We start from the raw sequence: 16,382 nt of genomic DNA, 5'->3' as shown, positions 1-16,382 counted from the left end.
GATGGAGGGGAGAGAGGAGAAGCAGAAGCCATTGGCGTTGGATTTTGGAGATGGAAGCGCTCTTGGCTTGTGGATTGGATTTTGATGGGGTTGCGAGTGTAAGTAAACTCCTAGTGAGGGGATAAGAGGAGAGTCGGCCAGAGGATAAGATGTGGGCCCATGAAAATCTGACGTAGGAGGAGTTCGGCCCATGGGCTGGATAATGGTTCCTGCAAGGCTACAGGCCACCATAAAATCTCAGATACGTTTATTTTTCTCAACGTCAAGTATTATATTATTATTATCACATATATCTGTCATATTTAATGTTTTTGTTTTGCTCGTCCTTTTAACTTTTTTTTCCCTCCTTTTTTTTCCGCTCACACTAAGAGCATCTCCAACAGTTTCCCCAAAAATTTCTCCAAAATGGAGAAGCAAAAGACATATTTTCTAAATTATTTTTGCTCCAACTCTAACAGTTTCCCTATTTTAAAGAATCCTGCATTTATTACAATAATAAAAATATTCCTACATCCCTATTTTGGGATGCTCTTATGCATTGGAATTGCCCCAATGTTTTTTTTTTGTAATTACAGATTTTGTTTTATATTTATTTTCTCCTCCATCTTGTTTTGAAGAACGTGTTGCATTTATGATAAAGCATTCCCCAAATATTTGAAGAATGCCACAGATTTGGGGAAGACTCCCCTTTTTTTCTCATCCATCCCTATTTTGGGGAATGAGATGGGGAATCTGTTGGACCAAAAAAAAAACCAAAAATTCTCCAAAAGTGAGAATACCAATAAAATGGGGAAGCTGTTGGAGATGCTCTAAAGTATACTCATCTGATATCGTATTTTTTTAAAACGCTGTGAACCAGGTTATTTTAGAAAGGCTTAATTGCACTTAAATACCCTATAGCTTTGCCCTTACGTACCTTACTTATTTTTTGCCACACCTATGTACCCTAAAGTTCTTAAAACTACATTTATATACCCTCACTACCCTAAAGTTTAACAACTTGCACTTAAGCACCCTAAGGTTTTTATAAATTACACTTAAAAATCCTTAAGTTTTTATAAATTGTACTTAAATAACTTAAAAATTTTAAAACTTGCACTTAAATGCCCTCATTTATGTAAACTTGAGGATATTTAAATACAATTTTTAAAGACTTTAGGATTTTTAAGTGTCTGTTTTAAAAAAATTTAAGATTTTTAAGTGCGAGTTTTAAAAACTTTAGAATATTTAAGTGTTGTTAATAAAAGTGAAGATATACGAGTGAGTTTTAAAAACTTTAGAGAGCCAAACATAATTGAGGTTATGTAAGTGCAACATGGGAAAATTATAGTGTTTTACGTGCAATATTTCAGCATTTTGGAAATGTAACAATGTTGGAGACTATGAATTTATCTAGAAATTTTACGATGATTTTATAAAGGGAAAATTGCTTGGAGGAAGCAAAATAAGTTGGGCCAATCATCCCCACCCCCAGCCCAACAACCATAACCCATAAGCCCTAAAATTAAAAGATATATGCAACCAACCCCCAAACCCATTGCCTAAGAAAACAACTTCCCAAATTACCCTTCTTCTTCCCAATTAAAACTCAATCCATTTCCTCCCCTCCCCTCCTCCTCCCTCCTCATTCGCACCCTCCTCCTCCACGACGCCCTCCTCGGCTCAGTCCGCCTCCTCCCCTCCCCTCCCCTCCCCTCCTCCGTCGCTAAGGTGGCGATCCACGAAGCCCTGCTTACTTCCGGGTTCAGGACGACGAGCCCAGACGAAGCTGATTTCTTCTTTGTTCCCGTTTACGTCTCCTGCAACTTCTCTACCGTTAACGGGTTCCCTTCTTTGGCCCACGCTCGCCCTTTAATCGCCTCTTCGATTGCTGAAATCAAAACCAAGTATCCGTTTTGGAACCGGACCAACGGCCGAGACCACATGTTTGTGGCCTCCCTTGATTACGGCGCTTGCTTTCATGCAATGGTGTGCGGTGCTTTTATGATTTCACATGAAAATTTTGAAATTTTTAGAGCGAGAGTTTGTGAAGTTTGGATTTTTTTTGGTTTTGTTTTGTTTTTGAATGCAGGAGGACGTGGCTATCGCCGACGAAATTCCTGAGTTTTTGCGGCGATCGATTCTGATGCAGACGTTCGGGGTGACCTCGCCGCACGTGTGCCAGGAAGCGGAGCACGTGCTGATACCGCCGTACATACCGCCGGGGATTCTCCGATCTCCGCCTCCGGAGACGGCGAGGAGGGACATTTTCGTCTTTTTCCGGGGGAAGATGGAGGTTCATCCCAAAAACATCAGCGGACGTTTCTGCAGCAAGTAATTAAAGAGTCGATCCTTAATTAATGAACTAGTCCATGTAAATTTTCATAAAAGCCCTTCCTAATTTAAGCAGGGCTTCGTGGCTCGTCGTACCTGTGTATCTTCCCAAATTACTCTATTTGATGGGTTGAAATCATTTGGGGGATGATTTTGGTATAATAATAGCTCAATTCTGTGTGAATTTTGGTGCCCATATGTGATATTTTAGTATGATGTGTGACTTATGCTGCATTTAGTCACATTTTGGTATTTTGTGTGACTTTTGTGGTTGTTACGTGACATTTTAGTATTCTGTGTGACTCTTGGGGCCCATATGTGACATTTCAGTATTCTGTGTGACTTTTGGGGCTGTTATGTGATATTTTTACATTCTCTGTGTTATATTCTTGTTACCAGTTACATATCCTGCTATTAAGTGTTATGTTATATTTCTACAGGTATGATTATGGCATACATGCGTATTTTTTTATCAAGGCGATCCTCGAGGGAAGGGAGATAATAAACGTTGAAGCCTTGCACATGGAGTCGCATATGCTACGAGTAGGACTTGCTGCTCAACTCATATGTGAAGGGCGTGAATGGAAAAAAAAAAACCGCGGTTTGAAATTAGACAGTGATGATGCATAATATTTTTTGTACTTTGGGGGTAGTGATGTACCTATGATTGAGTGGAAGTATTAGACTCTACATGTAACTGTAATATTTGTTTAAACGCTATGATGTAAAGGATAACTAGTTTACTAGTTGTGTGTGACATTTGTTGGATTGTTGTGTGAGCTATATGTGAAGATATATGACCATTAGTATGATGTGTAACGTGTAACAGACAACACATAACTATTTTGGTATGTACCATTGATTGAGTGGAAGTATTAGACAAACACATAACTATTTCATTTGTTGGATGTTGGATGTTTACTAGCTGTTTGTAAATGATAAAATGTGCATTTGTAATTTCTTGGTGATCTTTTTTCTTTAGCATATTAAATGGAATCTAAAAGTAAAGTTCTTACAGGTATCACTGTTAATACTAACAAGTCACACGAACATGTAATATGTCACATTTAAGTAGAAAATATCACAACAAAAGTGAAAATGTAACATGTAATAGACAACAGTCACAAAAGAGTTTGAATTCTGTCAGGAAACGTTAATCATACTAAAACATCACAAATGAAATAATTATGTGTTTGTCTAATACTTCCACTCAATCAATGGTACATACCAAAATGCAACATAATCGGAGCAAAAGTCACACATCATACTAAAAGATCACATAACAGCCTCAAAAGTCACACAGAACACCAAAATGTCACATACAAGAAGCAAAAGTCACACACCATACTAAAAACGTCACATAAAACCCCAGACGTTACACATCATACTAATGGTCACATATCTTCACATATAGCTCACACAACAATCCAACAAATGTCACACACAACTAGTAAACTAGTTATCCTTTACATCATAGGGTTTAAACAATTGTTACAGTTACATGTAGAGTCTAATACTTCCACTCAATCATAGGTACATCACTACCCCCAAAGTACAAAAAATATTCTGGATCATCACTGTCTAATTTCAAACCGTAGTTTTTTTTCCATTCACGCCCTTCACATATGAGTTGAGCAGCAAGTCCTACTCGTAGCATATGCGACTCCATGTGCAAGGCTTCAACGTTTATTATCTCCCTTCCCTCGAGGATCGCCTTGATGAAAAAATACGCATGTATGCCATAATCATACCTGTAGAAATATAACATAACACTTAATAGCAGGATATGTAACTGGTAACAAGAATATAACACAGAGAATGTAAAAATATCACATAACAACCCCAAAAGTCACACAGAATATTGAAATGTCACATATGCACCCCAAGAGTCACACAGAATACTAAAATGTCACGTAACAACCACAAAAGTCACCCAAGAGTCACACAGAATACTAAAATGTCACGTAACAACCACAAAAGTCACACAAAATACCAAAATGTGACTAAATGCAGCATAAGTCACACATCATACTAAAATATCACATATGGGCACCAAAATTCACACAGAATTGAGCTATTATTATACCAAAATCAATATCACATATGGGCACCAAAATTCACACAGAATTGAGCTATTATTATACCAAAATCATCCCCCAAATTATTTCAACCCATCAAATAGAGTAATTTGGGAAGATACACAGGTACGACGAGCCACGAAGCCCTGCTTAAATTAGGAAGGGCTTTTATGAAAATTTACATGGACTAGTTCATTAATTAAGGATCGACTCTTTAATTACTTGCTGCAGAAACGTCCGCTGATGTTTTTGGGATGAACCTCCATCTTCCCCCGGAAAAAGACGAAAATGTCCCTCCTCGCCGTCTCCGGAGGCGGAGATCGGAGAATCCCCGGCGGTATGTACGGCGGTATCAGCACGTGCTCCGCTTCCTGGCACACGTGCGGCGAGGTCACCCCGAACGTCTGCAGCAGAATCGATCGCCGCAAAAACTCAGGAATCCCGTCGGCGATAGCCACGTCCTCCTGCATTCAAAAACAAAACAAAACCAAAAAAATCCAAACTTCACAAACTCTCGCTCTAAAAATTTCAAAATTTTCATGTAAAATCATAAAAGCACCGCACACCATTGCATGAAAGCAAGCGCCGTAATCATGGGAGGCCACAAACATGTGGTCTCGGCCGTTGGTCCGGTTCCAAAACGGATACTTGGTTTTGATTTCAGCAATCGAAGAGGCGATTAAAGGGCGAGCGTGGGCCAAAGAAGGGAACCCGTTAACGGTAGAGAAGTTGAGGAGGGTGTCGTGGAGGAGGAGGGTGCGAATGAGGAGGGAGGAGGAGGGGAGGGGAGGAAATGGATTGAGTTTTAATTGGGAAGAAGAAGGGTAATTTGGGAAGTTGTTTTCTTGGGCAGTGGGTTTGGGGGTTGGTTGCATATATCTTTTAATTTTAGGGCTTATGAGTTATGGTTGTTGGGCTGGGGGTGTGGATGATTGGCCCAACTTATTTTGCTTCCTCCAAGCAATTTTCCCTTTATAAAATCATCGTAAAATTTCTAGATAAATTCATTGCTTGCGGGAAAAAACAGATTCATTGCAACTTAGGCGTTTGTTCTGAAATTATGACATACTCGAGTTGAAATGAACTAGCTACTCAACATTCCCATCATTACTTGTATTTTAAGACGCACAGTTTCCTAAAAAAAAAGAATTCCAATTAACATTTGCAACTAATTCGTTGTTAGCAAAAGTGAGTGTATATATATACTATCGCATTTCTTTTGCAACTAATTCCTTGCTAGAAAAAATTATTTAGTATATGATAATTATTTTAATAAATTATGAATAATTTATAATAATTATCTAATTTGTAATATATAATTAAGCATACATTTCTCTATACATAATTTTATCATATAATTTATTCATTTAAACAAAATTGTAATTGTTCGTAATTTATATTACCATGCAAATCATTTCATTATTTTACAGCCAATAATAAAAATTTAAAAAACATAAAACAAAATAAGTATGCTCTCGTGGTGCACTACTAGTGCTAATAAGTTTAAGAAAAGTCCAAAATGTAGTTAAGAATTTTATTAAGATTACTACCGGAACGAAATTACCCTATGACTATCGGGTTATATTGGGAAGGGGCCAGCAACATTTGTCTTTGCTATTTGTGTAAGTCGGGGCATATTCATTTTAGGCCTGTTAAATTGAAGCCCATTGTCTTTATTATTAGACTAAAGACTCTGCAGCAAAAGTCCATCATGAGATCCATCAGCAATTTGGGCCCGATCCGGCCAATTATGCTTTACCACGGGGACAGTAGAGATTTTATCGTGACGGGTAAATGATATGCTAGCGCGTGTATTGCAATATGCTTTTCTCCCTTCAATTTATTAGCCAGAAGATATTAGTTAACGGTGAATTTTCACGATTCATAACTATTTTTTGTGTTTGAGTATAAGATTAATTGGATCACTGGTTACCGCATTTATTTCATAATTGGACGTCGATACTTGTATTTTTAACTACTTGGATATATGATCGATCGTGTAATTAAATACTAATTGGATAATTAACTACTTAGAATATATTCTACCAATTAATATAATGGATTGCCGCTGACATGACATGATATATTATTGGCCACTTGCAATGACTGTTTTTTTTCCTAAATACAATATTTTGATCACTAATGAATATAAACTTTCATGACATGACAGGCAACTTGTATTGAGTAATTATATTGCATTTAACATTTCCTTATTGAAAAACATAACTCGTGACGCATTGAATATATTGTATTGCTTAAAAATAAATTAAAAATATACAACTCGAATTGACGGAAAAAAAAACGTTACGAATAATTAACAATCCAATTAACAATATTAATAACATGATTAGTTACCAAGAAATCTATAAATACCAATTTATGAGCAAGGGATGAACGGAAACCCGACTATGAAAGTAACATCAAATGACAAACTATAAGCGGACATGCTCAACGCGATGAAATGGCTGCTTTTCATGGCTTGCTGAAAATAGTTCGCTGAAAACAATGTTTAGATACACGATCAACAAGCAGGAATGTGGACATTACGGAGATGGTAGGAAAGCAACAATAAGGGAATCGCTACATCTCTCTCACTTCTCCCACGCTTTGATGCCTCTTCTCCTGATAAATGACACGTATATCGTTAGTTCAATTAAACTCTTCCAGTGCAAATGTCACAATTTAAGCGCTATGTTCCAACTTCGAATCCTATGCCCTTGTCACGTCAGCGATATTTAACGGCAGTGGCGGACCCACCCTTGTTGAAAGTGGTTCACTTGAACCACCTCATACAAAAGTTCTCTATAACCTAGTGGTATTGCAGTTGGTAACATTTTGTAAGAGGTCTGGAGTTCAAACCATCCAGCCTTCGAAAATTTCTCTTTTAGGCTTCTTTCCTTTTACCTCTCCTCTATTCTTCTTCTTCTTCTTCTTCTTCTTCTTCTTCTTCTTTTCCTTTCATTTTATCCATTTGTTCTGTCTACCTCTTTAAGGCCTTCTATAAATATTTTTGTTTCTTATATATATAAGTCAAATCATTGTTTAAAAATGATTGTTTTTCTCTTTAATAACCCTTCCTTCATTTTTTTCCCACCTGCTATTATTTGAGAAAAAAATTTAGTGTATATTTTGAACCACCACAAAAAATGTTGTAGATCCGCCACTGTTTAACGAGCATTTGTAGAGAGAATTTAGACTGATGACACAGGTAACATCAGGAACCCCTGCTAGTGATGACTTGCAAACATGGGTGCTAAACCGTATCCGTAAACGTATCCGTTAGGATACGAATATGGCTACTCAAATCTATAACCGATAGGGTATGGTTACGGATATGATTTTGTAGTGAGATATCCGTATCCGTATCCGAAATATCTGAATATATATTAATCATACTCTTACGATAGTTTCGATTCTTAAATTATGGATGTATGGTTAATTTTGATGATCAAGATGTCTAATCTTAACTTTTCAGTCATAATGAACATATTAATGAACTCTTTGTATCACATGAACTATGTTTTTCTCAATGATGTCTAGTTTTCTTGTATATGTTTTGTATCCGTTTATATATCTGCATGTATATTCGTAACCGTATCCGATTTTAGCGGATATGATTATAAATTTCTCTTACAGATGTATATCCGTATCTGTATCCGTACCTGAGATGAGTAAGCTGATATGGATATGGTAAGCATCATATCCGAACCGTATCCGGACCGAATGCACCCATACTTGCAAAACTTAAAGACCCAAATGATATTTGGCCGATGTATCAAATTTCATCTGAACCCTAGCACCAACACTCCTGACATTAACATACTGCTCGTAAGTGCAGCTCCTGAATGAGCGAGCCATTTCATATGATGGTCCAAAAATTGGCATCACCGAGCGTCATCATAAATTGCCATCGCAATATTTATTGAACTGCCACTCATCTTATCTGTATCCAACTAAGTTCAATCACTATCTAAACCCTAATTGCAAGGTTCTTTTTCCTCGATCTCCATCAGAAGCCCACATGCTACTGCAGGCTGCCGCAGTTTTGAGGAGATTCACAAGACGTCATGAATAGTTATAATGTAACCTAACAAAGGCAAATTACTAAAGCACCCATTTAAGTATCTTATCCTTCTTCGTGGAAATATATTCTAGCTACCCCCCCCCCCCCCCCCCCGCAATAATAATATAAGTTGCACCGACTAATATTTGAGCTCGGATAATCAAATCACCAACAATATTTCTTCAATCAATTCGAGAACACTAGACAGCCAACAGTGAAGCGATTGCCAATATCCGATAATCTTCAAGCGATTGAATCAAAGCCTAAAGATCTCACTACATCATGACTAGTCTAAAGATCTCACTGCATCATCATATCTACGTTATAATTTGCAAGCTTACTTAAAAGCATAATACCGTCCTTTTGAGGTACGAGGCTTGTAAGATAGTCACAATCATCTTGCATATATAGTTGTAGCTTCTAAATTTATTTTTGTAACACATACACGCGCTCATGAACTTTCAAGAGATAGAATAGTGATGTTCACACATTTTGATGTGGCTAACAAGATGTGTCTCACCACATGTTTATATATATTGATAGCTTATTTAGCAAACGAGCAGTCATCTTATATATATATTATTTCATACATATATGTGTTGGGATCCCTCCTCAATTGGGAAGATTCTAAAAAATTCTAAAAATTTCTAGAGAACGCTAGAGAAGTGTAAAATTCTCTAGAAGCGTGTGGAATGCTCTAGAATATTCTAGAGATCTGGAACATTCTGGAAGAGTATGAAATAGAATGGATGAGTGTAGAAATTTCTAAAAAGTAAAGATATGTGTGGAGAATTCTAAAGAGCTAATCTCCACATTTGGCTCAAATTAATCCTCATCACTCATTATGAAGGTGGAATAATATAAATAGGGGTGGAAGCATTCATTCCTATCTATCCAAGTTAATAAAACAACCCACTTCCTAGAGTGAGAGAAAACCTCTAATATTATAGAGAGTTAGAGAGCATCTTTGAGAGAGAAATGAAATAGCTTAAGAGCCCTAATCCTCAAGCTCGAGTGAGCCACCGAAGTGAGACAGTTTTGTAAAATATAAATTCTTGTAATCCTACTATTTTTTTGTGTAGTAGAAGAACCTCCATACCGGAGGACTATAAACTATTGTGCTCCTATTACTATCTTAATTTTTTAAGTGTCTATCGATCTTAACTTCACGAGGCGGAAAGATTTGAGTTTTCCCAACAATATGTGTGTGTGCAATTTCGCATATCTCGATCTTTCTTCCGTATTGAGATCTAACGGATCATTAGCAGGGTTCCCGCATTAACAAGTTTGTAGGCACGATTTGCAATATTGTAATTTAAAGGGTCTTTGCCTGGTAAAATCACTGCACGTCAGAGGACTATTTGAGTAGCCCAATTGCTTGTCTGGGCTCCGCCCACATGCAGTCCATTCCGACGGAAACATCAGCAGCGGACGCCTGCCATCAAAAGGACACGTACCCATTTTCTATTGCCCAAAAGTATTTGTTTCTCCCAGTGGGCGTCGGTGGGGCCCACAAGTCAGTGAACCACCGTATCTAGCTTTGTTTTCGCAAAGTCTGAAACTTTGCATTGAAACAGCACGCAGGAGATGATGCCGGTCACGTGATCTCTGGATAACGATAATTACTCAAGTCCTTCGCTCTCTGGTCTCTGCTTAGGGCCTGTTTGTTTCAGGCTTTTATAGAATAGGATTAGGAATTGGGTTCTGACAGTGGCATTTTCGTAAATTATGGATTCTTTGTGAATCCTATTCTGGAGTTTGGTTCAGCAAAATTTTTTGGGATTACATCTTCTACACAGTAGCTACAGTTGTCCTTTTTTGTAGAAACCCAAATCCGAGCATTTGCTTCCGATTTGGGCGAGATTTCTGACACTTGAGCTTCCTCGTCGATTCCGATTCCTGGCTTCACGCTTTCGATCCCTAGATCTGGAATCGCTCTGCCGCTCCCGCCTCAATCGCCCTCTTCCTCGCGCCTCTGCTCCCGCGCTTCTTCGTCTACGATGATACTTGGGGTCGGGCCTCTTTCTCGAAACCCTAGCTCTTGATTTCCACGAGATTGTTGCTGGTTTTCTTGCCTTCGATTCTTGGTGATCCCTTCTGGTTGGGATCTTCTTCAACTTGGGTTGGGATCTTCTTGATTTCCACGAGCTTGAACGTCGGCATTTTCCCCTCTGCAGTAAGGTATAAAAATTTCCTCCTTTTACTTTGTCCATTTTTTCCAGTGATTTGAAAAATTTAATTTAATTTTGAAGCATATGAGAAATAGAGGCACACACAGCAATTTCAATGATTTGTTCGATTAATTTCATAATATTACAGCAAAATAATTCATGCGGGTCTCTGTGTAGTGGATTTTTTGTAAATTTGCAAGAATTAGGTTGTTAGGTACATTAATTTCATGCGGATATCCGATTTGGGCGAGATTAATTTCATAATATGTTTCAAATCAGTATTTTAAGAACTTAAATTGCTGTTTTTTTAACTTTATTTAATTTTTTTGTGTGCGTGTAAATTATTAGTGATCTAACCATATAGTTTGTTTGTTTTGGGTCTATCTTGTTTGTTTAGAATTGTGTGAGATGGAATGCAACATTAGTTAAAATAATTTATTATTGCAATTAGATTTCTTGCTTTAAAAGAAATAAATATTTGTATCAATTATCTACTTAATTTTTACAAGAAATAAGTAGCCATCTTAAGCTGTAACTGTATGATAATATTAAAACGGTTGTAGATGGATATGGAAGATGAGGAAGAATTGAAGAGGATGTGTGCTAATACAGCTGTCTGCGCCGTGGTCACTTTGGTAACATGTATTTTGAGAATGCGTGCTAAGCGCAAGAGAATACCAAAATGTTCGCCGCAAGAAAGGGTCAGGAAAATAAGTTGTAGAGAGGCTCATTTCAGACGTGTATTGGAGGGTTATCAAGATAGCTGCCAATCTTATATTAGAATGAGACCGAGGGCATTTTTTAAACTTGTTGAAGTAATGAAAGCAAACGGTTTATTAAAAGATACGAGACACGTTCAAGTTGAAGAACAACTTGCTATGTTCTTGAGTATTATTGGGCACAAAACTAAAAATAGAATAATAAGAACTGAGTTCATAAGATCAGGGGAAACAGTGAGCAGGTATTTCAATAAAGTCTTGTCTGCAATGAATGGATTACGTGATCGGTACATGAAGCAAGCCCCAAAAGAAGTTCCCGAGGAGATTGCAAACAACTCAAATTATTTTCCGTACTTTAAGGTAAATTAAATACATACAACTTAATAATTTTCCAAAGAAACTTTTTTTTATTTAACTATGTATAATTTATAATTTTTTATAGGACTGCATTGGTTTGATAGATGGCACACACGTCGACGCGGTGTTACCCAGTGACCTAGTTGCACGGTTTAGAGGGCGAAAAGGGGTCACCCAAAACATCTTAGCAGCCTGCACCCCCAATAAACTATTTACTTATGTCTTGGCTGGCTGGGAGGGGGCAGCAAATGATTATAGGGTATTACAAGACGCCCTGTCTAGGCCACAGCCTTACGGTCTCCGAGTTTACGATGGTATTCATTCTCACTTGTGCATATTATGAATAATATATTAAATACTTGGCAATATTTGAGATTTTAAAATACTGTTTAATTAATGTAGGTAAATATTACCTATGTGACGCTGGATACACCACAATGCCAGGTTTCATATCCCCGTATCGCGGTGTCCGATATCATTTAAAAGAGCACACCGGTAGGACACCAAAGAATAGGAAGGAGTTGTTCAATTTAAGGCATTCATCTTTAAGATCAAAAATTGAGTGCACATTTGGGATACTGAAGAATCGGTTTAAAATTCTTGCGGGGAAGCCGAATTATCCATTTCCCACTCAAGTGGACATTGTACTAGCGTGTACTGTGTTGCACAACTTTATTGCCTTGGAGGATCCGGATGATGATATTTTAAATGAAAATGTTGAAATTGATGAAGATACTGGGGAAGAGACAAATGAGGACGAATCAAATGTGATGGACTATACTCAAAGTAGGACACAAAGAGAGGATCAAGATGTAAGAAATGAATGAAAGGAGATGCGAGATCAAATTGCTTGGGCGATGTGGGTGGATTATTGTGCAAAGTACAATGGTGGTAACACAATGGAGAGCGGTTTAACTTAGTGTAGTATTTGTCCTATGGCTATGTAATAACTTGGTGAATTTTAAAATACTGTTCGCATCGATATTGTTTATTGTTTTTTTGCTTGTACCAAAACATTACTACTTTTATCGGTTGCTCTTTTCTTACAAAATATATTAGGTATGGCTAACAATCCGGCAGATAAGCAAAGCGTGCCTTCTCATTCGAATGCAATGCCAAGTCCTACATCAGGGATTAACATGAACTACATGCCTGTTCGACCACAGCCATTCACCTCACCTCCGCATACTTTCTCACCATTCCCACCATGGGATGGTAATTATGGTGGGATGACACAGCCGCCAATGTCATACATGAGCATGTTAGGCAGTCCACAAGGTTTGATGTTTCCCACAGCCAGTTCTCAAAGTAGTGGACCTAATCAATTTTCACCAAACACCGGTGATTCAGTTGGAAAGGATATTCATGACGTTGATGGTGCGGAGCACACTTCGCCATTGAAAAGAGGGAAAAGATTAGCACACAAAAAAAAAGTTCCGTGTACCAGGTTGAACTCAAGAGGCGTGGCTAATAAGTTTTGGCTTCCAGAGCACGATGATGTGCTTATTCCTTATCTTGCAGATTTAGCATTGGATGGCATGAAGCCAGACAAGAACTTCAAGGCTGAAGCTTATAAAATGGCTGCCATGAAAATCAACATGCAATTCAGGACTGATTTCACTCACCTGCATGTCATTAACCACTTGAAATGTTTGCGGAACAAATTCAATGACATGAAAGCTTGCCTTGATATAAGTGGTGCTGGGTGGGATGAAACAAGTAAAATGATTACATTGGATGAGGAAACCTTGAAATCTTGGGCCCAGGTATAACAATTCAGCATCTATCTTGTCACATTCAATTTAATACATTTGATTCTCTGGATTTATAAGTATTTATTATTGCAGGACAAATCCAATTCTAAGTACAAAGCATACATAAACAAACCCCTTCCTCACTTCAAAAATTTACAAGTTATCATGGGTGATGATCAAGCCAAGGGTGATTTTGTTAGACCCGTGTACGCTAACATTGGGTCTAGTAGGTCCATACCTATTCCCGATGATGATTGCGAGATTCTAGAGGAGAGTGAAGCTGAACCACAGTCTGATGCTTGCAACGCACCACGTTCTGGTGCTGTTAACCAACCACAACCCACTAGATATAAGACTAAGAGTAAAGACAACACGACTTCATCATCTAGCAAAAAAACCAGAAAATTTAATCGTGAAGAGGAAATGATGTGTGCCTTTGTTGAGTCCATGTCTCAGTCAATGAGGAATCAACACGTTATACACTGGACTGAGCAGTTGGCCACAGCGTTGAATGAACATAGGTCTGAATATTCCGAGGAGTTCCTCGATAGGGTTTTAGACCATTTATATGACAATGAACGTGAAGGTAGGAGGTTTTTCATTAAATCTAAGGAAGGTCAACAGAGGTACATCACAAAATTAGTTAACGACCAAGGTTGGGCGGATAGCTAGTTACTTGGGTTTCGATTATATTACGTTCTGGATATTGTTGTGTTTATTGCAAACTATTAATGTTGCAATTTGTATTTTCATTCTGAAGAACATCTATGTCGGTGTGGGATTGATGAATTGGTATATTTGCAATCTTTGTTGCAGGTAAGGTCGTGGAATGATCATTGATTTCTTTGAATTTTCCGATTATATTTTGATATCAGGTAAGCTTTCTGCAGCTCATGCTGATGCTGCAGTTTGGGTGAGCTCATGTTTTGAGCTTTCTGCAACTCATGCTGCTGCTGGTTGCTAGTTTGTGCCTGTTTTGAGCTTTCTGCAGCAGTTGCTGCTGCTGGTTGCTTTGTGCAGCAGTTGCTGCTGCTGGTTGCTTTGTGCAGCAGTTGCTGCTGCTGGTTGCTTTGTGCAGCAGTTGCTGCTGCTGGTTGCTTTGTGCAGCAGTTGCTGCTGCTGGTTGCTTTGTGCAGCAGTTGCTGCTGCTGGTTGCTTTGTGCAGCAGTTGCTGCTGCTGGTTGCTTTGTGCAGCAGTTGCTGCTGCTGGTTGCTTTGTGCAGCATTTGCTGCTGCTGCTGGTTTTCCTTGCCTTTGCTGCTACTGTTGGGTTTGTTGCTTTTTTCTTCTGAGCTTGTGTAGCTCTTGACCCCTGGGTTTGTTTATGTTTTGTTCAGAGCTTGTGTAGCTCTTGACCCTTGGTTTGTTTCTGTTTTGTTCAGAGCTTGTTTAGCTCCTTGCTGGGTGGGTTTGTGCCTGTTTTGTGCTGAGCTTGTTTGTCTCCTGTGACTTGGGTTTGTTGCTGTTTTTGACATAGGTTGTTTACCTCCTTGCTGTTGGGTTTGTTGCTTTTTTCTTCTGAGCTTGTGTAGCTCTTGACCCCTGGGTTTGTTTATGTTTTGTTCAGAGCTTGTGTAGCTCTTGACCCTTGGTTTGAATAAGTTTTGTTCAGAGCTTGTGTAGCTCCTTGCTGGGTGGGTTTGTGCCTGTTTTGTGCTGAGCTTGTTTGTCTCCTGTGACTTGGGTTTGTTGCTGTTTTTGACAGAGGTTGTTTACCTCCTTTGCTGTTGGGTTTGTTGCTTTTTTCTTTTGAGCTTGTGTAGCTCTTGACCCCTGGGTTGTTGCTGTTTTCGTTGTAGGTTGTCTACCTCCTTGCTGCTGGGTTTGTTGTTTTTTGGTTCTGAGCTTGTGTAGCTCTTGACCCCTGGGTTTGTTTCTGTTTTGTTCAGAGCTTGTGTAGATCCTGTAATGGGGGTTGCTGCTTTGTGGGAGCTGTTTTGGTTTTCCTTGCCTGTGGATTAATTTGCGGTTTGGTTTTCAGCTTGTGTAGCTCCTTGCACTTGATATTTGGCAATGATGATGATCAGCGTTTACTGAGAATGCAATCTAACTTACATTGTTTATTATATCCAGATGAGGCAAAAGGGGATGACATTGCAGCCTACATTGAATTGACAATGTCTAGGCGAGGCAATTCATCCTTATAATGCAATCTGTAATAAACATGTAAGTTATAGGTGGGGCAATCAATGATGACAAGTTGATCTATTACTGAGCCATACAATATCAATTAGAATTTGTACCCAAGTCAAACAACAGTTTTTATTACATCCTCAATAGTTTTTGCAATTACAAGTACATGACATGAAGTTTGTAATAATTAAAATAACACAAAAAATTGCTAAGAAAATTGCCGAAATTTTCCAAGCTAGTAGTTGATTTTCGACAAGTCTCAATTCTTTCTTCAGCTTCTTTGATTGCAAGATATATTTATCTCCGTACCTATTTTCTTTGACATATTGGCTTCCTTGGGTGCTTGATGACTCTCCTCTTTCTTCAGCCCATTCGAAAAAATTGCATTCTTTATTTGGGAATTTTGCACACCCCCAATAACACCTACCCTTATTTTTTCCATTCTTGCACACTTTCATCGGTGTTTGGAGATTGCAGTCGCAATAAACTTCATAATTAGCATGGCACCCTTCTGATATCATCCTGCAGCAAATTGAAGAGCTTGGGAATTTTTCTTGGGTTGAAAAATGAGAAAGATGGGATTATATGTGAGGCCTCAAGGTGTATTTATAGACACCATACCCCTTGTAGTAGCCGTTGCTACAGTGATTACTATAAACAACCGTTGCTACAGTGCTTGATGCTTGCAATTTCTGATTCCTGGGCTTATTACCGTTGCTACAGTGTTTATAAGGCTGGAAATAAGCAATTGGGGGCTTAAATAGCCGTTGCTACAGTGGTTGATGCTTGAAAAT

The 16,382-nt window shown here is 38.3% G+C and overlaps 3 protein-coding genes across 3 annotated transcripts; all 3 read left to right on the top strand.

Annotated features, from left to right (window-relative positions):
* Positions 1,717 to 2,943, top strand: LOC109841456 (probable glucuronosyltransferase Os03g0107900). Its single transcript, XM_020410425.1, has 2 exons — positions 1,717 to 2,313; positions 2,754 to 2,943. Exons 1-2 carry the CDS (start codon positions 2,066 to 2,068, stop codon positions 2,941 to 2,943), a joined length of 438 nt encoding a protein of 145 aa, XP_020266014.1. The 5' UTR covers positions 1,717 to 2,065.
* On the top strand, positions 10,114 to 12,528 carry LOC109841455. The gene is made up of 4 exons (XM_020410424.1): positions 10,114 to 10,635; positions 11,189 to 11,704; positions 11,787 to 12,015; positions 12,104 to 12,528. Exons 2-4 carry the CDS (start codon positions 11,189 to 11,191, stop codon positions 12,526 to 12,528), a joined length of 1,170 nt encoding a protein of 389 aa, XP_020266013.1. The 5' UTR covers positions 10,114 to 10,635.
* LOC109841454 lies at positions 12,763 to 15,602 on the top strand. The gene is made up of 7 exons (XM_020410423.1): positions 12,763 to 13,467; positions 13,549 to 14,041; positions 14,331 to 14,411; positions 14,679 to 14,725; positions 15,255 to 15,277; positions 15,345 to 15,395; positions 15,437 to 15,602. The coding sequence occupies exons 1-7, from the start codon at positions 12,763 to 12,765 to the stop codon at positions 15,600 to 15,602; spliced, it is 1,566 nt and encodes a 521-aa protein (XP_020266012.1).

This window comes from Asparagus officinalis, chromosome 5 (genome assembly GCF_001876935.1).
Source record: "Asparagus officinalis chromosome 5, Aspof.V1, whole genome shotgun sequence".
Classification (NCBI taxonomy): domain Eukaryota; kingdom Viridiplantae; phylum Streptophyta; class Magnoliopsida; order Asparagales; family Asparagaceae; genus Asparagus; species Asparagus officinalis.
Note: the sequence above shows the minus strand (reverse complement) of the source record. Positions and strands in the feature narration are given on the sequence as shown.